The 21,969-nt window shown below is 44.9% G+C and overlaps 1 protein-coding gene across 2 annotated transcripts in view; it reads left to right on the forward strand.

Moving 5' to 3' along the window:
• Nucleotides 1-16,800, forward strand: part of LOC117429441 (huntingtin-interacting protein 1-like) — a 45,690-nt gene extending 28,890 nt beyond the window's left edge. For both annotated transcript variants that reach the window (XM_058998260.1, XM_058998261.1), the window contains exons 11-31: nucleotides 12-155; nucleotides 856-953; nucleotides 2,749-2,821; nucleotides 3,960-4,143; nucleotides 5,612-5,700; nucleotides 6,386-6,502; nucleotides 6,940-7,041; nucleotides 7,459-7,653; nucleotides 7,964-8,111; nucleotides 8,658-8,744; nucleotides 8,844-8,951; nucleotides 9,317-9,453; nucleotides 9,962-10,072; nucleotides 10,760-10,818; nucleotides 11,475-11,568; nucleotides 12,107-12,207; nucleotides 12,521-12,626; nucleotides 13,128-13,251; nucleotides 13,792-13,853; nucleotides 15,652-15,766; nucleotides 16,054-16,800. In XM_058998260.1, the coding sequence (XP_058854243.1) occupies nucleotides 12-155; nucleotides 856-953; nucleotides 2,749-2,821; nucleotides 3,960-4,143; nucleotides 5,612-5,700; nucleotides 6,386-6,502; nucleotides 6,940-7,041; nucleotides 7,459-7,653; nucleotides 7,964-8,111; nucleotides 8,658-8,744; nucleotides 8,844-8,951; nucleotides 9,317-9,453; nucleotides 9,962-10,072; nucleotides 10,760-10,818; nucleotides 11,475-11,568; nucleotides 12,107-12,207; nucleotides 12,521-12,626; nucleotides 13,128-13,251; nucleotides 13,792-13,853; nucleotides 15,652-15,766; nucleotides 16,054-16,073 (2,274 nt within the window). In that variant the 3' untranslated portion in view covers nucleotides 16,074-16,800. The remainder of the gene's footprint in view (nucleotides 1-11; nucleotides 156-855; nucleotides 954-2,748; nucleotides 2,822-3,959; nucleotides 4,144-5,611; nucleotides 5,701-6,385; nucleotides 6,503-6,939; nucleotides 7,042-7,458; nucleotides 7,654-7,963; nucleotides 8,112-8,657; nucleotides 8,745-8,843; nucleotides 8,952-9,316; nucleotides 9,454-9,961; nucleotides 10,073-10,759; nucleotides 10,819-11,474; nucleotides 11,569-12,106; nucleotides 12,208-12,520; nucleotides 12,627-13,127; nucleotides 13,252-13,791; nucleotides 13,854-15,651; nucleotides 15,767-16,053) is intronic.
• Nucleotides 16,801-21,969: the final 5,169 nt, after the last annotated feature.

A 21,969-nucleotide genomic window follows, 5' to 3' on the forward strand; every position in this document is an offset into this window, starting at 1 on the left:
GTCCCTCTCAGAACCCCCCGAATTTCCTGCGTGCCTCGGCCCTGTCGGAGCACATCAGCCCGGTGGTGGTGATCCCGCTGGAGAGCTCCTCCCCCGACAACGAGCCCAGCGTGGAGACCGAGGAGCTGGTGGACATGGACACTGCGCTGCAGCCGGTGAGCACCAGGGCTCCAAACAGGGTCATAGAGAAAGCCATATGCTATAATTATCTCCATCCATCTGAAGTTTTCATGAAAAAATATATTCAAAGGTGGTATTGGGAACTAAGTTGTGTTCACCATATGATTCCAGCTTGTTTGAAATTATCATTTATGCTTTGGCACCCCAAAACTCAAACACTGACTCATAAACCAGGGATGGAAATCAAAAATCCTATTGCATAGCAGTTTCACCCATTCCAGGTTTTACTACCAGCTTGATTAGCCAGAGCGTAGCGCTAACAAGCTCAGGTGGGTCTTATTAAAACCAGGAATGGATCAAACCGCTATGCAATGGGTGTCTGATTACCATCCATGTAAACTAAAACTACAAAAAACAAAGGGGTTGATTTGAACAGCCTGTGCCCTTCCTGGGATAAGTCACAGCTCTGTTTTAGTAGAGCATATTTCAGGAATAACCACGGCTCGGTGGTTGATGCAATCTAGGGTGATTCTGTGGTGCTGTGGCATGCTCTCAAAATATTCAGTATAGTTTTATCCTGGCATGTGTAGTTTTTTTTTTTTTCATAACCCAGCTTGAACTGGTAAATCTGTCTCATCAGTGATCCTACATGCACTCCTCCAGCCTCCCTCTCCGCTCCGATACAACACCACTCTCTATCATTATCATTATCATTCTTATCTCGTATTCTCCCAGACTCATGTTGAAAGCAAATTTGACGACCTCTTCGGAACCTCTTCAGCCAGCGATCCGTTTAATTTCAACAGTCAGAATGGGATGTACAAGGATGATAAGTAAGTGTGCTTCACATTCACAGACATGACAGCTCTGTGTACATGTTACAGGCAACTCGGCAGTTACTGATGCTGCTGCTGCTGCTGCTGCTACCCTTTCCCAGTTTAGTTTATTTTATTTTATTTTTTATATAATAATGTTGCAGCAATTCATCTTTGGCATTTTAGCAAAGTGTCGATCCTAAGGCTGAGGGAACACAAAGTCACATTGTGGCTTGGAACTTGGTTTCAGGAGACTAGGATTCAGGCCACTGCATGGCACATCAGGGGACTTGGGGTTTGATACAGCAAAGTTGCCTCAAACTAGGTCTCCTGGAACCAGGTTTCAAGCCACTGTTCCTGGATATAAAAAGTGGCTTTGTGCTCGCTCAGCTTATTGCATTGATCTCTCTCAGTCACTCTATACTGCTTTGGATTTTAACAAATCCTCTTCCAACTTTTAGAATAAATCCCAAGCCTCCTATAGTCCTTTCATGTTGCATTAGGGTATAATCCTGTAAACTGTTCATGACACATTATACTCATATGCTGTATGTGTGTGTGTGCAGTGGCTCAATGCTCTGTCTGTGCTATTTGTATATAACCTACATGCTCCACTCCCTCACACATCAGGGCTTCACTGTTCTGGGAACACACAATCTGGCGATCATTGAGAACTGCGAATGAGAGAAATGCATTGGGAGAGTTTCCAAAACAACACATTTTCAGAATTGAAAACTGAAAAGCCTGTGTAAGCAAGCCTGAACACCATGGCTTTCCCTCTGCCAGTGGCAGTTGGGAGTGCTTTGGAAGAGGGCGTGAATCCAGGGACAGCGCCTGCAGAGTGCTTGGCAGTCAGCCTGGTGAGCTGGGTCTCCCTAGTGAGTGGAGTCTCCCTGGCAGCCTGGAGAGCCGAGTCTCCCTGGAGAGCCGAGTCTCCCTGGAGAGCCGAGTCTCCCTGGCAGCCTGGAGAGCCGAGTCTCCCTGGAGAGCCGAGTCTCCCTGGAGAGCCGAGTCTCCCTGGAGAGCCGAGTCTCCCTGGAGAGCCGAGTCTCCCTGGAGAGCAGAGTCTCCCTGGCAGCCTGGAGAGCCGAGTCTCCCTGGCAGCCTGGCCGTGCCAGTAAAGGAGGTACGTGCAGGGGCTCCCACCAGGCTTCATGTACAGAACAGGGGGATTTATAGATTAGGGTTAGAAACTCAGGTTCGGTAGGAGGGAGGGGAAACCCTAACACGTGCAGAGTGAGGAAAATAGTCCACATCACAATTACTGTGCAAAACCTCTACACAGTCTGCTTGAGAGCAGCCTAGGACTAAATAAGAGGCATGGATGAGGTGTTCAAGTCAGGATTGAGGTTCTCTCTCTTCTCTCGCCTCTCTTCTCGGTCTGTCTTGCAGAGCTGTGAGGGGAAGCTCCCATGGTGCCTGCTTGCTGACACTGTGCCTGACTGTAGCCCAAGCCATTGTGCCATTCAAGTCACAAGGACTGAATTGACAAGTGCCATCATTTTTTTTTTTTTTTTTTTAAAGAAAAAAAACTTGGTTATGAAATTAGACCATCCAGTTTTTCAGACTTGTTGTCTGAAATGTTAGTCTAAACAAAATGTAAGAAAAAAAGAGGATAGAATAAATGAATTGAACGTGTGGGGTTCTTTATCGATCTCCTGCAAATCTGTTGGCCACCTTGAGCTACAGTATCGGTACCCGAGTGCTGCCACAGGGATCCCTGTGGAAACCAATGGGAGGTGTCGCCAACTCCCTGTGGTGCTGAACCGGAAAGTGCAGTTCAATGTAAATGAATTGTTGCCTCTACCCTCAGAGACCGTCTCATTGAGCAGCTATCCAGAGACATCAGGGCTCTGAAGGAGGAGCTGGAGACCTTCAAGGCTGAGGTAAGGCTGTATTGAATTAGCTGGCTCTCTGATCCCCAGTACAGAGTTCTCACTAGACTGTATTGAATTAGCTGGCCCTCAGATCCCCAGTACAGAGTTCTCACTAGACTGTATTGAATTAGCTGGCTCTCAGATCCTCAGTACAGAGTTCTCACTAGACTGTATTGAATTAGCTGGCTCTCCGATCCTCAGTACAGAGTTCTCACTAGACTGTATTGAATTAGCTGGCTCTCCGATCCCCAGTACAGAGTTCTCACGAGACTGTATTGAATTAGCTGGCTCTCAGATCCCCAGTACAGAGTTCTCACGAGACTGTATTGAAGTTCTTCTGCTTCTGAACTGACGTGTCATCAGTGACTTTCCCGGTCAAAAGCACAGCACTGCTAATTGCATTTTTATTTTCTTAAGGGAAGCGTCTTTCACTTTTTATAATTTGTATTCTCTGTTCCCCATGCTGCTTTCTGCCCTGTGTTTGAATGTATGGGAGGGCCTTCAAGCACAGGAAAGACACACTGCTATTTGTGGATGTCATTTCCTGTGTTCCAGTTTCACATGTGCTTGTCTTGTGACCCCTGCCCTTCATTTTCTCCTGCTGATGCTTCCCATGGTGGCTGGCCATTCTTGTGATTCTTGCTATTAAAGGGGAATCCTTATAACTGCAATGCTCGAATGTTCTATTTCTAGCTGTTCCTTTTTCTAGTGAGCCACTTTAATTTTGCCTAATGATTTAAAGAGGCTAACACAGAACAAAAAAAACAAAACTATGAGAACATAAATGAGATCTTTTTATTTAACATCATGTAGTCCAAGAAAATACAAAATGATATCGCCTAAGTCTACCGGAAGCCATAACAGTAGTACAGTATTTCATGTTAGATTTTGAAATGTCACATTTTTTTTTCAATTTTGTATGTGCAAAAGCTACAAAGCGGTATGTAATTCAATATGTTAACGTAACATTGTTCACCAGGTGTCCATTCAACTTTATGAAGCAAAATTTGTTAATTCTGTAGGGTGATGCCAAACTTTTGGCCATAGCTGTAGATGCCATCTAGTAAGTAACAGTATATGTGTGCAACGAAGCCGTGTAAGAAGCAAGCTGCCCTGTTTGAGTGGTGATGATGCCGCACCCCTGCAGAGTCACCGGCTGTGCCAGGCCCTGCGGGGGAGGATCAGTGAGCTGGAGGCGGAGCTGGCAGAGCAGACGCACCTGAAGCAGCAGGCGCTGGACGAGGGGGAGTTCCTGCGAGCCGAGCTGGAGGACCTGCGCAGGAGGAGGGAGGACACTGAGAAAGCACAGCGCAGCCTCACCGAGGTCGAGAGTAAGGGACTCACTCACTCACTCACTCACTCACTCACGTTTAGACATTGACTCCCACTCCCACAAGCCACTATGGAAAGAAACATTTAAAGGTTCACTTTTCATACATTTAGATTTAGGATTCCGAACTCCAAAGGGTCGTGATCTTGAGCTAACTACTAAATTATGTTCTTATTTAAGAACAAATGTTAGTGAAAACTCCTGCTGACCTTGTGGAGAATGTGTCCCTACAAGTGAGATCATTCCAGAGGCAACTGCATTATAACCATTCCCATACACACACACTGGAGCTGTTCTAATAATAGTACATTGTCCTACTGATTCAGCCCTTCCTCTTCTCACAAGCATTTACTTGTTGTCAATTGGTAATAATGACTCCGTTGCTCACAATCTAATTCCCTGATTCTCATTGCCCCACATTAACTCAATTGAATTTATTTGTTCAGTGCTTTATCACACAGGCTGCCCTCCAGCGAGTGCAGTCATTTCCTAGTTCTTATCTGAAGATCTGAGGGGTGTGGTGTGGTGTGGTGTGTGTGTGTGTGTGTGTGTGTGTGTATGATTGTGTGTGTGGTTGTGTGTGTGCGCGTGTGGTGTGTGTGTGTGTGTGTGTGTGTGCGCGCAGTGGTTCTCCTCTCCAGACTCTTGCTTTTTAGATACATTTATATGTTTATTTCAAGCATTTTGCATCCTTCTTTTTTTTGTGCAGTAAAACTGTAAATGTTGATAGTAGCAAACAGCAACTTGATGTCACGTGTTTCTTGCTTGTATATCATTATCTGTTTTATTAAACTCACAAGAATTGGTGCAGACTGAGTTTTGGTGTAAATACCCTCCGAAATCCCCATCGTGTCTTCATATTTCTCATTGAATTTTTTTTTTTTTTTTTTCTGTGTGCTCGGTTACGCCCAGTGGGTTAATACTACACTGTGCGGCACCTGATGACAATAGAAAAAACCTAGATTGTAGTGAATGGAGTTTGAAATTACTCCAATAAAAAAAAAAAAAAAGTATAAATTCAACAACAGAAAGGACATGAAATGCATGCGGTCTGCACCAGATCACTCATCCCGGGTACCTCCCTGATCCTCCCTGGGTATCTCCCTGATCCTCCCTGGTACACACTGCTCTTCGTGGGCACCTCCCTGATCCTCCCTGGGTACCTCCCTGATCCTCCCTGGTACACACGGCTCATCCTGGGTACCTCCCTGATCCTCCCTGGTACACACGGCTCTTCGTGGGCACCTCCATGATCCTCCCTGGTTACCTCCCTGATCCTCCCTGGTACACACGGCTCTTCGTGGGCACCTCCATGATCCTCCCTGGTTACCTCCCTGATCCTCCCTGGTACACACGGCTCAACCTGGACACCTCCCTGATCCTCCCTGGTACACACGGCTCTTTGTGGGCACCTCCCTCATCCTCCCTGGGCCAGTGGTTCTTAACAGCGCTCTGTCTGTGTGTTTCAGAGAAAGCCCAGGCCAACGAGCAGAGATACGCCAAACTGAAAGAGAAGTACACAGAGCTAGTGCAGAGCCACGCCGAGCTGCTGAGGAAGGTAACCCTGTCGAGTATCTAGTGACTTGATGCCTCTCATAAATAAGCATGGAATACGAGTCTAGAGAGGCTATGCTAAGATTATACAATGCACTAGTTAGACCCCACCTAGAACACTGTGTGCACAGAGAGAAGAACAAGAGGGCATAAGTGGAAGCTGAGCAAAAGAAAGTTTAGAACAGAAGGTAGGAAGCACTTTTTTACACAGAGTTATAAATGCATGTAATAGCTTACCAGATGAAGGAGTAGGATCTAAAACACTGGGAACATTTAAAAAAAGACATGATTCTGTGCTTTTAAATGAGTTCCCCCCAGTATGGAAGAATGGTGTGCTAACAAGGGACGAGACTTGATGGGCCGAATGGACAAGCTCATCCAAAACGTGTTAACATTCACAGCCAAGATATTTAACACTACTGAAAAGATGAGAAGTCTTTGTCAAAGTCTTTTGTGTTTTTAGCATAAGTGAACGAGGAATAGAACACAAGCAGATACAGCTTCTGGGAAGAATGGAGTAATGCTGTTCCAGCAGGATTAATGTAGCCTTAAAGAGAGTCCGTGTTTTATTTGTTATGTGATCATTTAAACCTGCCCGGGATGTTTTCACATCATATGGCTTTTCCAATGAACCCGATTTGAATAGTAAATAGATGCGCTGCTGTTAAGAGCGCCCCCTGGTGTTTCAGAATGCGGAGGTGACCAGGCAGGTGACGGTGGCGCGAGCGGCGCAGGACGAGGTGGAGAGTGTCCGGAGGGAGATGCAGGAGAAGCTGAAGGAGGCTCAGGAGGAGAGCCAGCACAGAGTGAGTGCAGCACACAGGCACACAGGACAATGAAACACTATTACAATGCAACGTTGTGCATTCTAGAACACATTCCAGAAGAGAGGTTCTCACATGTGGCCACCAGGGAGGGTCTACAATTAGAATTGAGCTTCAGAAAGTCCTGACTTAGAACGGGTCCATGTGTGCAATTAGAACTGGAGCGAAACGTACACAAATGTGCATAATCCATTACATAATCCATTACATTAGGTAATCCAGTCTTGGATTACCTAATGTTCCCTTTATATTAGTGCTAATCTTAGTTATTTTTTAGCTATGATGCTATTAAGCTCATGAGCCCTGGGGTCTAGGCTTGTTTGTAACTGTATAGAGCAGGAGTTTAGAGCATGCCTATGTCCCTGTGTCCCCTGGGACGCTCTTGTAAAGAAGTCCCTGTGGTTCCTCTCCCTCCTCAGGAGAAAGAGCAGAGTGAGAAGCTGCAGGTCCTGCAGAGAGAGCTGGCTGAGAGTCGAGAGCAGCTGGGCACACTGCGGGCCTCCATCACCTCCTCACAGCAGGTAAGGATCACACCTTCCTCCTCACAGCACTCGCCCGCCTGCTTCAGAAATCTGCACAATGTGCGAAAGGGTGTCGCATTTAAAACATTTGAACTATGTTGCAGCTTCAGGAATAGAGATAAGACTCCCATTGCAAAGCTGTTTGATCCATTCCTGGTTTTACTATAAGACACACCTAACCTACTGTGGCTATTCAGACTTGTATTAAATTCTGGAATTGGGGAAACTGCTATGCAATAGGAGTCTTATTGACATTCCTGAGCTTATTAAAACATTTGTGAAAATGCTACATATTGTTATTCTGATAAACCATTGATGTTTGATGGTAGTGGGGGTCTATGTTGGATATTGCTGTGCACCATAATATTCCTGACTATTCTGACTATCCCTCGCCCCCTCCCTCCCTCCCTCTCTCAGATGAGCACGGATCTGAGCTCCAAGATCGAGGTTCTGGAGCAGGACAAGGGCGGGCTGGCTGAGGCAGTGACGCAGAAGGAGGCGGAGCTCTCTGTGTTGGGGGCGGAGCTAGAGCAGCTGCAGAGCACTCTGTCGAGCGAACGGGAGAGTGCAGTGAAAGCAGCAGAGGCGCTGCAGAACCAGCTCAACGAGAAGGCAAGGCTGGATTTCTCACTGTCTCCCACTCTGCATTCTGCAAGGTGTAAAAACTGGGGTTATGGGAATAGCTGTGTTATTTCCTTCCACCAGTAGAAGGGAATGCAAAGAGGAGAGAAATGCAACAAAAGGCATTGTTTGATAGCAAGCTGTATAAAAATTAGGTGTTTGGAGAGCCAGTTAACATTAGTTTCACTGCTGAGTTCAATAGAAGAGTCGCTTAGCAGTTGTTTTTAGATGCAAAGTATGCTTGTAACCAAAGCGGTGATGAGAAGGAGTTGCTGCTGCTGTTAACTGGCTTTGTTTCCAGGAGAGCCGTGAGCAGGCCCTGGAGAGGCAGCTGGCAGCGGAGAGGCTGGCCCTGCTCAGGAGCAGCGTGGAGGAGGGGCAGAGGATCATCCAGGACGCGCTGGCCCGGCTCGAACACCCCACTCACATCGGCTGCACCAGCTCCGCAGGTCAGCCACTCGCCCGCTGACCCTCCCTCGCGCTTCAGCAGCTCTCTGCTGTGCTTTTTAAATTAATCGCGGCTTTACTGCCTCTAGAAGCACAAGCTCAATATGGGTATTGAAGAGTTGAAACTGAAGATTTCGCAAAAGCAGATGCCCTACAAGGATAAAATGCATTGGCTGAACCGCTCTGTCTGTTTGCTGCCATTTCTGTGGGGATAGTATTGCAGCATGGAAATGGATCACAAGCAGAGAAACTGAAACATGTCTTTAACTAGCAAGACATTGCAACATGTTTCAGCAAAGCACACAGCTATTGCTAGAGATTTCTCTAATGTTTTGATTAACAAGATTACAGTAATAAATAGATCTGTTCAAATGTATTTTATGGTAATAGATGTAATGTTTAATAGATGTAATGTTTACTGTCTTGGCTCAGGTGATGATAAACTTCTAGTAGTCCCCACACATGCACAGACACAAGGGCTAAAGTCTAAAGCCTCTTGACCTATTATTGAACAGACCCCTCACCTGCTCCTGTTCTCTGTTCTCCAGATTACCTGGTATCCAGAAGCCAGGCTGCGCTGGAGTCCCTCAACAGGCTACAGGCGGGCCAGCAGCAGTACCTGAGCGACCCGACAGGTGAGACCCTCGCACTGCCTGGGCAGGGGACCTCTTCTCCGTCTTCAATCCATGAACAAAGCGAATCGTTGTAATCCTCCTCTTTCTCGGGTGCTCTAGATGTGAGCGAGCTGCTGCGGGCGGTCGCCCAATTGGCCCACCTGGTGGGGGACACGATCGTGCAGGGCAGCGCCACCTCCCACATGGCCCCCCTGGAGCAGGCAGACAGTAAGTATGAGGAAACCATCAAACGCAAATCTGTGTCTTGACGATGAGGACTTTGGTGAAATTCATTGTTTTTTTTAATATTGTAACTTTAATATCTTTGAAGAATCCCAGTATACACTAATGTTTTGAGGTTCATTATTGTACATCACACCACGAGAGAGAAAAGGCATCAGGGTTACCCTTTTTTATTTTATTTTCTGAATGTATACTTTGCCTGTTGGACTCACATGTACAGACTTCCCACAGTGTGCTGTGTCAGTGAAACACCAGGGGGCGCTGTGTTAGTGAACGCTCTGTGTCCTGTGTCAGTGAAACACCAGGGGCGCTGTGTTAGTGAACGCTCTGTGTCCTGTGCTTGCTCGCAGTGCTCTCCGAGGCTGTGAAGTCCTGTGGGGGGGACGCCCTGGCGTTCCTGCGGCTGCTGAAGGAGGAGGAGACCCTGGGCAGCGCTGACAGCACCGTGCTGAGGGAGGGCCTGACCAGGATCACCAGCATCGGGGAGGTGAGAGCAGGAGAACTTGTCATCATTGTCAAGTGTGCAGCCCAGCAGGGCTCTGACAAGCCATTGACTCTACAGTATTTTGTACTAAGCGTGGTTTTGTCTTGCCTTGTTTTATTTGAAAACTGCCGTTTCATTTAAACTTTCCCAGGACACGCATGTTAAGAATCTGGCTCCTCTTAATGCTTTTCCAAGTTAAATATTGTAAATAAAATGACAGCATGACATCTGGTTTGCTGGTGCCCTGCACAGCAGCTGTTAATTGCAAACACCTGGGAACCCATTTGTTTTATCTTTTCAAAAGAGAGAGGATTAAATGTATTCTTTACCTCTATTCTATTCTTTTGTTGTGTTTCTTCATCTAAAAGCAGAGGTTGTCTGTATGGCTGGAAGCAGTGTTCTGCTGATCGTAACTCTGTGCGCTCTCCTTCTCTCTCTCTCTCCCTCTCCCTCTCCCTCCCTCTCTCTCTCTCTCTCTCTCTCCCTCTCTCTCTCCCTCCCTCTCTCTCAGGAGCTGAGACCGAAGGGTCTGGACATTAACCAGGGGGAGCTGGGGGACCTGGTGGAGCAGGAGCTGGCAGCCACCTCAGCAGCAGTGGAGTCTGCAGCAGCCAGAATTGAGGTAAACACCCAGACATGCTTGCACCACAACAGTGTCAACTGTACATATCGTTGCTGTCATTCGATCCACTTGTTTCCATTGGAGCTGCCAGCTATGGAGAGCGCAGCTGGGGAGAGAGAGTGGAAGCCGGGAACAACAGCGGAGAACAGTCTGGCAGTGAACCAGGGACTGCACACACCAACCCAGGACCAGCGTTTTTACACAGCTGGAATACAGAACAAAGAACGCCATACACGCTCGGGATCAACACCAGTGCAGTATCTGTCTTGTAGAGACCGGTAATTGAGTAATAACAGAATGACTTAGCTTCATAGAAATCAGTGGGACAGCAGTGCTGGCTGTAGTACAATGACGGCTCCTCTGTTGCTCTGTCGTTCTGTATAAAACCAGGGCATCGGTGGAGTGGAGTCTCTGGTGCTTTCAGCCCATGCTCTCGGTGGGTTTGGGAGTGTCAGGAGTTGATTCAGTGAGTTTCAGTGCATGGGTCTCTCTCTCTGGGCAGTGTCAGTTGATTCATTGAGTTTCAGTGCGTGGGTCTCTCTCTGGGCAGTGTCAGGAGTTGATTCAGTGAGTTTCAGTGCGTGGGTCTCTCTCTCTGGACTCTACTGGGTACAGAGATTAGAGCCTCTGTTCTGATTTCCTGTCCTGTTCTGCTGACACAAGCTCTGCTGCTGTCTCTGTCAACAGGAAATGCTGAGCCAGGCCCGAGCTGCGGACACCGGGATCAAAATGGAGGTCAATGAGAGGTCAGTCTGCGCCACTCTCTTCAGTTTTGTATTTTTTCTCCCCACTTCATCAGCTAATTAAAGGGACTGAGTAATTTTATAGACTGGGGACATTGTGTACATTAGTCTGCATCACAAAACCACCGAACAACTTGATGCACCTCATTCTCTGCTGGAGAGGGGACTGAGAGGCAGGCTGGAGGTGTTCAGCTCAGGAGTGGGTGCATTCAATCACATCAGAGCTCTCCTGGATAACTACATGAAGGTGAAAATGCTACTGAATGCAGTTAAAGGAATTCGATGCAAGACTATAATGTTGTATTTTCTTACATGTTATTAGCATTAGTCTCACTGGTGTCCCTTTTCTCCTGTGGATTGTTGTATTATACTTCATAGTACTTTGGAATATGCAGATGCAACCCTATAGCACCTCCTGACGTTTCCCACAGTGTAATAAAGCACAGTGAAAGCATGGTACAGCATAGGTCAGCATTGTAAAGCTTAAAGAAGTATGGCAAAGCATATTTAAAAAAACACGGCAAACTAGGGTAAACTGTTAAATACATATTACATGGGGGTGGGGGCTGCAAAGATACTGTGGAAATGTGCTGGTAAAGTTTTCGAAGGGAAGTGTGTTTGCCGCGGCAGCTTCAGCTCATCCTGTTTTTTCTGGGCAGGATCCTGGCCTCCTGCACTGACCTGATGCAGGCGATCAAGGTGCTGATCCTGTCCTCCAAGGACCTCCAGCGTGACATCGTGGAGAGCGGGAGGGTGAGTGCGGCGCAGCGCTCACGTCATTCCACGCTGAATCTGTCTTCACGGAAACTTGATTACGTGTTTAGTTCAAAATATTGGGTGGTAGCTTGCAGACAAACCTGTCTCCAAACTGCAAGCGATCATTTTAAGAAAAATAAATGAAGCAATCGCTGTTTTTCAAACCGAGAATAAAAAAAGGCTTCTGACGGGCTGTGATTCTAACAAGGGAACAGTCAATACTGCTTGGAGGGGTCTGGTAACTTGTCATTTGAAACTTAGATCTATATTGACTTTTTATGTCACATTGCATGTAACTGTTTGATATCTGAAGATGAAAGCTGCTTAATAGAGTCACTGGTTAATTGAATCAACCGCATGCTGTAATGCAAAACCTTTTATGCTTTATTGAATCAACAGATGTATGTGATCAAAGTGACTGTGTACAAACATGGTCATGTTTAAGAGCTTTTCACTGTTCTTGCATTGATGGTTTCAATTAGTAGTTTGAGGTTGAAGGTTAATATTGTGCTGTGATTTTCTGTCTAATCTGTAGGGGGCAGCATCGACTAAGGAGTTCTATGCGAAGAATTCCCGCTGGACAGAGGGCCTGATCTCAGCCTCCAAGGCTGTGGGCTATGGAGCCACGGTGATGGTGTAAGATGGCGACGAAATTACATCCTTTTAAACCATACCTTTAGTCACAAGTCAGTGTTTCCTAATGTATATAAAAAAATAATAATCGTTTCCTTGATTTTGATAAAACTTCTGTATTTTAAATATTGTTAATACTTAGTAACAGTAAATACACCACTCCAAACAATTCAGAGATCTGTGTATTAATCCGGTTCTGGAAATATCCCTCTAGTGTCATTTTAATGCAGAAGTTGTGCTGATATGCTGGCAGCCCTTCGCTGTCTCCCATCACTGCACTCTCCCCCATGTGATCCGCTGTGCTGCCCTCTTTCAGAGATGCAGCAGACCTGGTCGTCCAGGGCAAGGGCAAGTTCGAGGAGCTGATGGTGTGTTCTCACGAGATCGCAGCCAGCACAGCGCAGCTAGTGGCCGCTTCCAAGGTAAGTCTTTTAAACAGGACCCTGCTCCTGCTGCCTGCCGCTGGGTACAACCGAGAGGGAGTGCCTTCTAATGCCTCTTCACAGATCAACATTAAGAAATGACCATCCGTGTAAATGCTGCGTGTACCCGAGGCTGGGCGAGCCAGTAAAACAAGTATTCAGGATGACGGTTCTTTTTGCATTGCTGTGTAGCTATGTACTGGATCTCCCTTCTTAAAAGACACGCTGGCTGATCTAGCCAGGGTTCCAGGAGAGCACCTCCTTGACTCCTCTAAAGCACCTGAGCACAGAAAACATCAGAACGTTAAACTAAAACCAATATTTTCTAAAAAGAAGCATATGTCGTTTGAAGCGTCTGAAATAGCAACTGATTCCAGCTCTAAAGCTATGCAAGCTGCTCCTGAACAGTGCGACGGGAGGAGACCTCTAGAGCCAAGCATGTATGAGGTGAAGGAATTGCAGGAAGTAAATAAACGTGCTCCTTTCTCCCGTGTCCGGCAGGTGAAGGCTGACAAGGGCAGTGCCAACCTGGTCAGACTACAGCAGGCCTCCCGCGGGGTGAACCAGGCCACCGCCAGCGTCGTGGCTTCAACAAAGAATGGCAAGGCTCAGATCGAGGACACGGGTGAGTGCGCTGGGAGCCAGGCCACACCGGGCCATGGGGCCTGTCCATGTTCGGCACAATGGAACTATTTAGCACAACAGTGCTAAACCACAAAGGTTTCAGCTAGAAGTCTTTCAATGTCAGGTTTTGAAAAATACTTCTGGCCTGCACATTTTAAAACCAGATTTTCCAAACCAAAATTCCATCCCAGCATTTTGTTTTTGTATGTAAACCTCCTGGGGCCTATTCTGAAGCGAGCGCAGAGGCAGGTTGTAATGGTCTATCAATAATACAATATAAAATAAAGAACATCGTCATTTGAGTGCTCCTTTCTGCAACTAAGCTGTTCCTTCCTAGCTTTATACTGCTGCATTTGTTTTATTCATCTTAGAAAAATTGCCTCTGCACTTCAAAATAGGGCCCTAATTCTGTCGTAAACCAGATTTATACAAATGGCTGGAGTTAACCGCTCTCCTCAAACCAAAACCACAGCAGCCCATGCCTGCAGTTCCACACTGTCATGCGATGGAACTGAGGCTGTTTTTCCCTATGCTTTTCCAGAGACCATGGACTTCTCCAGCATGACCCTCACTCAGATTAAGAGGCAGGAGATGGACTCCCAGGTAAGGACATGCTGATCATGCTGTAACTTGCTTGTCTTTTGTTTGGAGTCTCAAAATTAACAAAATGACCCGAGCACACCCACAAGATATTGAAACTTGAGACCAGTTTAGTAGGATATGTTGTAGTGTTGTAGGAACATTTGATTCGTTTCCATTTCCCTATTTCAGTTGATTAGTTCCAATTGAAAATACTATTCAAGTTCGGAGAGATTGAAAATTCACTGTGAACACTCCCAACCAGACAAGGAAATTTCAGTTAATAGCAGCAGTTTAGTGAATACAGAACTATTAAAGCACAGCAATCTCAAAGATCGGAAATACATCTTAAGTGGTTACTGTGAATCAAAGTTAATTAATAGCATTAAACTTGCATCATAACTTTTCTAAATATACTTGTCTACAAAGAGCAAGTTCACTTAAAAGCTGGTCATATGCATAGATGAGGTCATCTAACTTGCAGTATCAAGGTTCATTTTAAAATTACTTTTCACAAACTGTGTAGCGCTTACTAATTCTTCACTTTGAATGTAACTATATTTCACGTAGTAAGGTTTCATGTGGAAAATGTAATATAGGTTGCACTCAGCAGTCCTAGGCAACACGGACTCATTCGTCATCTGCTTGTAGAATTAATTTATCTGACGTTCGGTCCACGATGGTTCTTCAGTGCCCAACGTGATCAACGCAGTCCTTATGCGCTGTCCTCTTCAATTCTTCAGCCACGGAATGTGGTCCAGCACAGTGGTTTGGGTCCTTTGTAATCCAACAGATTGCTGTGTTTGTCTAACAGTCCTCTTTGATACACGGCAGGTCTGTCTCTCACCCTGTCACAGGCTCTCTGCGGTCCTGCTCTCTCAGGCTGTCCCCACGTTTTCCTCATACAGCATCTGCAGCTGAGGTTTACTTTCCTTCAGTCAAGGAGAGGCTCCTTTGGGCTTTCAGAGTTTGAGAGCGTTGTGCTTCTTTTTGTTTAAGGAGTAGCGGGTTCTGAAAAGCTTAGCGATCCACGTCCCCACACATTGCTACAACTGTTTAAATAACGTACCTGTTAACAATGAAAACGTCTTTTCATTGTTAACATCCTGACAACTTTTTACACTTCTAACTTTAAAGTCTGTTTCAAAGCTCTTTTCAAACTGTCCGCTCTAGTGCACTGATAGTGTAAGGATTATTGCCCACATTGTCACACAGCAGTAACTATCAATGATGGATTTATTTATTTACTTCATGCAGTGATTTAGAGGACAGATCTCAAACTCCAGTGTGGCTGTTTTGAAAAGATCTTTGAAACAGACTTTTTAAAGTTTTATAAGTATAAAAAGTTGTCATAACAATGAAAAGAAGTGACACGTACGTTATTTAAAACGTGGGGAAGTGTAAAGCTGTATTATTCGGAACCCCGCTACTTCCTCTTTTAATAGTCTTACGAGTAGGGGTCTGTGGAGCACTTTCAATATAAGGTAGTAATTCTAGTTCGAAGAGTCTTGGCTTTTGTTACTGTAACAGCCTTTTCTAAATATAGATTGGTTCTGTTGAAATCCTTTGCTGTTTTGCAGTAAGAGTAAGTCCTGTTTCATGATAATTTCCGTTACTGCTGACAGATGTTTCCTGACATGCTGTCCTTTCCTGGGCATCTCGTATCTTGGAGCAGCTTTTAACTGGTGTTACACTTGCACAATTATTATCAATAGTGTGTCCATGCTTATTTCTACTTTAGTCAGGTTTCTAGTAATGAATACTGGGAATCCCTCTACAGTGTGTGTGACTGTATAACTGCGTCGCGGTGTGTGTCTGGCAGGTGCGCGTGCTGGAGCTGGAGAACCACCTGCAGAAGGAGCGTCAGAAGCTGGGCGAGCTGAGGAAGAAGCACTACGAGCTGGCCGGAGTGGCAGAGGGCTGGGAGGAGGAGGAGGGTGAGTACCGCTCCCTATCTCACCAGTCTGTGTATAGCACTGTTTGGATCCGGTGAAACTCCAGACTCCTCCGAGATGCTCCTTCACTGTCACGTTACAGAAGCTGACGGGACACCTCGTCAGTGTTTCATATTCATATTCATATTTGTACTGCGCATATAGTATGTGTCTTCCTAACTGTGTCACGGCGCTGCTGTGTGAGATGCCCTGACTCTCTGACTTGGTTATTGGTGGGGTGGGGCTGTGTTGTCATCACTCTCTGAACTGTGGTTTGTTTTTCAATGCAGGGACAGGCGCTGGCTGCTGAGATCCTAGCAGGAGACCTGTTTGCGTGGGTTGATTCCAGCAACCTCCAGTTTTATAGTTTGTGTTTTGTTTTTGTTTTTTAAACCTTTTTTTTTTTTTTTTTTTTTAATTCAAAGCCAAATAAACGGTGCTGTTCTCAACCAGACCCGCTTGTCCTCCCTCGCACACTCCAGCTTCAAAAACTTTTGGAACAATAAGATAAATGAGTTTGAAAAAAAAAATAACCTCAAGGAACACTATTTGAGACTTGTGTGGAGATGATGGGTCTGTCTCTGGCGCCACCCCCAGGACGGTTGGAGAACTACAGTACAGATGAGCCTTCAGTTTTCATTATGGATGAGTTGTATTTCATCAGATCACAAACCTGTATGATGATAACTTACCAACCAAGTTTCAGTTACATCCTGTCTACAAAGCAGCCCACGAAGACTGATTCCGACGGGTCTTCACGGTTCATTAAAGAATGGAGCAGATAAACTGCAAATAACCCAAGCCTCCCTTCAACACAGACATCTCCTCTGTCACCCAGTGTGAGCTGGGGTGGAGGCTACCTTACCAGGGGGATAGAGGGTGAATGAGGATGGATAAGGAGCCACAGCAGCGTGCTGTGGTTCAGACACTTCTTCTAGTTTGATGATTTGTGTTCCATGAGGTGTTCTAAAGCTGCTCACATTTCTTCTAGGGTTAAATCAATCAATAAACAAAATAAAACCGTGATGCCATCTCAACCTGAATCAGGATTATGCAACAATACTTTTTAAAACTTGTGTGTGGCACGACTAGAACTCTTTCAGCACCTAGCAACTTTACAGAAAGACTACCCTAGCAGAACTCAGTTAAATGGTTATACTGAAAATGAAAAGGTCACATGGTAGAGATCCATTCCTGTCTAATGGGTTACTGGTCTGCAGTGTAGAGTTCTCATTCCTGTATAATGGGGTTACTGGTCTGCAGTGTAGAGTTCTCATTCCTGTATAATGGGTTACTGGTCTGCAGTGTAGAGTTCTCATTCCTGTATAATGGGTTACTGGTCTGCAGTGTAGAGTTTTCATTCCTGTATAATGGGTTACTGGTCTGCAGTGTAGAGTTCTCATTCCTGTATAATGGGTTACTGGTCTGCAGTGTAGAGTTCTCATTCCTGTATAATGGGTTACTGGTCTGCAGTGTTCAGAGGTGCTTCAACACTAATATGTTTTTACTACATGCCTCTCACATCCAAGAGATACAACAAGATAATTAGGGCTGCATTTTCTTCACGGTTATCACAGATTTCAGTGACGTTTACCCATTTCTGAAAGAATACTGTAAATATACATATTTTTATCACTTAAAATAAATAGAGCAAACGTTTGCCTTTTTGACACACTACCTGTTACACTGCATTTAGGAACCTGGCAGCCAGTGTGATTGAACACAGTGCATAAACCTGCACGATTTCTTTAAAATATCTGCAACAAAAAATAAACCACTTGCATCAAAAATCGATAATATTTCTGTTAAAGATTCCTCTATCCAGCACAAGAGGACATTTCTGTGATTTATACATTTTATTTATGTTTTAATTTTGTTTGGTAAATCACTGAAAGTGAAAATAGAATGTCTTTAAAAGGTGGACATAAAAAACGAAATATTCTACCATTTAACATTTTAGTGTTTGAAACACCTGTTTTTAGACCATGAAATAACCAGTTTTTTACAGTGAGATAAATACAGCCCTAAAATCTAAAGTGTAGTGCGAACACAAGTACCCTAACCACAGGAACCAAACTGAAACCAGGACCCATACTCACAAGCATTTTCCACAAAACAAAACTGTGCTTTTAAATGGCTTTCATTAAGACATGGTGCAAAACTAGCACGATGGTAAATGCTTTGTTTCTTATGTGTTTTTAATATTTGAATTGGAGTGAGCTAATACTGATCTGAAGGCTTTTAGAATCCAGCCCCTGATTTTTATTTTGTACATGGATTTAAAAATGTGCTTTTGCGTGGTTTGCCTGGCAGGCATCTGCTCCATCGTCCTTCCAGGGATCCGCCCTGTAAAACGGTGTTCCTCTCCCTGCACATTTCAACGAAGCCCAGCCACACAAGCTCTGCTCCGTATTATTTATTATATTATACTTTCCCTGTTTTATTCAATTGCACGCTGCAGTGTTTTGTGATAGAATTAACAGCAGAGACATTTATTTTTTTGCGTGCTTTGGTCTGGCAGTTCTTCCCTGCGAGGTGGGGTTATTAATAAGCTGGATGAAGTGCTGAACTTGGGTCTGTGTCCCAGTATGAATTGGCTTTTTCAGGACCAAGCTTGACTCGAGTCTGAAATGAGCGCAGACTGGCACAGCAACGCTGGCAATGAAAACCAAGCTGTTGCACACGTGAACAAGAGACTGTGATGTCACTTTCAGAACACTCAGTAGCTATCTTTGTGCACCTAGTTATTAGTGAAGCTTCCATTCTGACTGTTGAACAGCAAGATTAATCCTTTAGTGCCTGTTGTACACAATTTTGTGTGTATATATATATATATATATATATATATATATATATATATATATATATATACACTCCATCAAAGGACCCAACAGTGTAACACAACTGGTACCTGTTTACTCTGATGTACCTCTTTTGGCTAACTGTAGGGGGCAGCACCAAGCCTTGTGGCTCCCTCTAGGCTAGTGCGTGGCAGTATGATTGATTGTTTTGCCTCCTCTGAACCACGTTGTGAGGGAGACAGGTTGGTCAGATTTTCAACTTTTAATAAAAAACAACACCTAAATGAACAGCAGGTGAGTGTGCCAGAGAGGGGTGTGTAAGTACCATGTTGTAACAGCTAACTACTGTTGTTTTCACAATCTGTAAGAAAACTGTGTTCTGAACCCTACCTTTATAAGAAACAAAAAGCACATCGATGATGTAATTCCTGCAAATTGTAATAATAAAAGTGTCCAGCAAGCAGCTGCTGTGAAAATGATGCTCTGACAGTGTGCTGATGTAAAGATATATATATATATATATATATTGGGGTCTTCCTCTATTTGGAAGGGGGAGGGTTAACTATTATTGTATTATATTTCTCACGACACACAGAGCAGGACATGGAACGGTCTCCCCCTTCACACATCCTTCACCTCGGCTCAACGTTGGCCTATCTACATCATGGATAGGTCAGAAACGATGCACCTTGTACGTAAAGCCAGACCAGATGCGCACGCCCCGGTATTGCTATTGCAGCAGCCCGGTACTGAAGAGCACTGGCAAACCCCTGCCTAGCCTCGGACCCGTCTGCAAACACCTGTGATGTCATCACTGCACCAGCTTGAAAGGAGAGGCGTGGCACTACCCTGAGCTGAGCAGCAGGTGCCACCCTGACACTGCTTCTGCAAATACAGAACTCCTGCAACCGCCACTAGGACATGGACTTGAAGCGCTGTTTGTGAGGCGTTGTGGCTGGATTGGCACAGAGCTGCAGCTTCTCGCATATCCTTTCAGAGGGGAAGCGCATTGCATAACTCTGAATCACTCCTCCGCATCAGCCTCAATTCACCTCCTCACTGCAGTTTAAAGGTGCAGTCACTGTGCGCTGCGGGTTCTCTCCCTTTACCTAACGTTTTCCGTTTCTGTTTAGAGCAGGTCAGTGTCCTATTGAGAGAAAACATGAAATCTGCATTCACCTACCTGCCTCCAAGACTCCGTCGAGAAATGAATGGTTTAAAACATTCTAGAGAACCATCTTATTGATATAAATACTTCATATAAACATGCTGTTATTGTGGACCTCTAAGACTATCAGAAGAGAAGAGGCTGTAATGGTCTTGGTTGCTGTTGATGTTGCTGGTAAGGTTAATAAAATGAGCCAGTGTTAGCAAGGTTCTTAATGAAACAGTTATCATAGGATATTCACACCACTGTTCAGTACACTGTTTCCAGAGCAGCTGTCGCTGCAGTGGTGTCAGCAGACACGGCCGTCAGCAGGAATTACAATGGACTCCTACGGCTGTGGCGTCGCAGGTGTCTGCTAGCTCAAATGTCTCGCTAGGAAATGTACTGTTTGTATTTGCAAAGTAATCAACAGCTTCCCTTTCCATTGGAGTTGATGTTGTTTATATTGCATTTCTAGGAAGTCATACACTTGTTTATTGCTGTGTCAAGCTAGATGTTTCAAAGGCTTAGCAATATATTTAGTAAGAAATATTAAAATGCAGATTATGAAATAATGCAATATCACTATTTACATAAGGCTATTTATAAATAATCTGTGCTGCAAAACAGCGGAGTTTTTATTAGGTTCACACACCTAAAGAAACGGTGATAAACCCCTATTTTGTGATGCATGATTTTACAGGCCGTGGTATTGATTGTGTAAAATAAATAATAATAAATAATAATCCTAACAGTAAAAGCTCCAAGATGTAAATTGATTAAGTCTTGTGTCAATGTTTTATAAAAGGTCTGGTAATGCAGCTAGTGTCCATAGGAAATCTAATAAACGGTATGTATTGGGTATGCTTTCATTTGATCCAACAGCATTGCTGCCATGGTGGAAATGGCAACACTGACCTGTTCTCTGGATGGTGGCTTTAAACACCCCCAAAGGCATCTGATTGCTGTGACTCTTATATGAATCGGTTTGTTCTAAACCTTCTTAGTCTTGCACATGGAAGGTCAGTGGTAACACAATGGATCTTACACAGTTTTATTTTGTGGGTTGTACAGTGACTGTCCTGGGTGTGTAGGTTTTAATGCGGGTCTGACCCGAGAAATGGGTGGTCTGACCTGTAATGGAATTCCAATCAGCATTTTTCTAACATTCTCAGTACGCCTGTGTTGCGCATGTTGTGGTTTTTCTGGAGTTGGTTGGCTCTTTTTTACAAGAACCATTGAGTAAAGAGCGGCTGTCCTAAATTTAGCTCCTAGCTGTGTCTGCAGGCTGGCAGCGCGTAGGAAGAGCTGTGTGGGTGTCTGGTTTCACTGCAAAGCCTTCGTCACACAGGGCTGCCTTAAGAATCGGGAGTTTGAGCTTCCAGACTGCTGGGAGTTCTGCACTGTTTCACTGTAATCCTGCCCCAAACAGCTGTACACATTTCAGCGCACTAGTCATTTCCGTGCTCCATGCTGACCCTCTCGCTGCCCTCGCTGTGCTCCACCCTGACCCTCTCGCTGAAGCGGGGGGGTCCTTAAAATCCACCTTCTTATCCCCTGGAAGGGATCAAATCCTAGACAAAGGGATAAAATGGAGGTGATCGTATGTACCTATGGCACACTTAACATTGTACCACTTTGCTGTGGGGCAGTTTTACTCCAATAGTCGAGCTGCAGTCAGGCCATCCATTCTGTATTATTACTTGTACTGGAACACTTAATGTATTTGCTTACGATTGTAAGTCGCCCTTGATAAGGGCGTTTGCTAAGAAATAAATAATAATAATAATAATAATTCTGTAAGCTTACCTCTGTCAGTTTACAGTCTCCTGTTTTTTCCATGGTTCTAGTACACATTTACCATAGTGTACCAGGTCTGTTTTAATTTGCCAGCCATACCTGTCTGTACTTAATGATGCCTTGCTCGACCATGCTGTCACCCTGCTTGATGAAACGCCCTGTGAAGGGGCTATAGTGGAGACAGCTGTACGTTCACATGTCACACTTCACACATCAGGAGAAAAGCTGATCCAAGTGTCATGAAACGTTGACTGAACCTATGCTATTCTGTATCTATACTGTTGCTGTCTGTCATCCTGCTAGCTCTGATTTGTTCAAGCTGTGATGAGGGATTTATGTTACTGGCTTGCTTGTTCCACTCTGCTGTGCTTTGATTATGGTTACCTTGTCTAAGGGATGTGACTTGCAGCACCTGAATTGATGAGGTACCAGGATACAGCAGTCCAGAGACAAAGGCA

This window comes from Acipenser ruthenus, chromosome 24 (genome assembly GCF_902713425.1).
Source record: "Acipenser ruthenus chromosome 24, fAciRut3.2 maternal haplotype, whole genome shotgun sequence".
Classification (NCBI taxonomy): Eukaryota; Metazoa; Chordata; class Actinopteri; order Acipenseriformes; family Acipenseridae; genus Acipenser; species Acipenser ruthenus.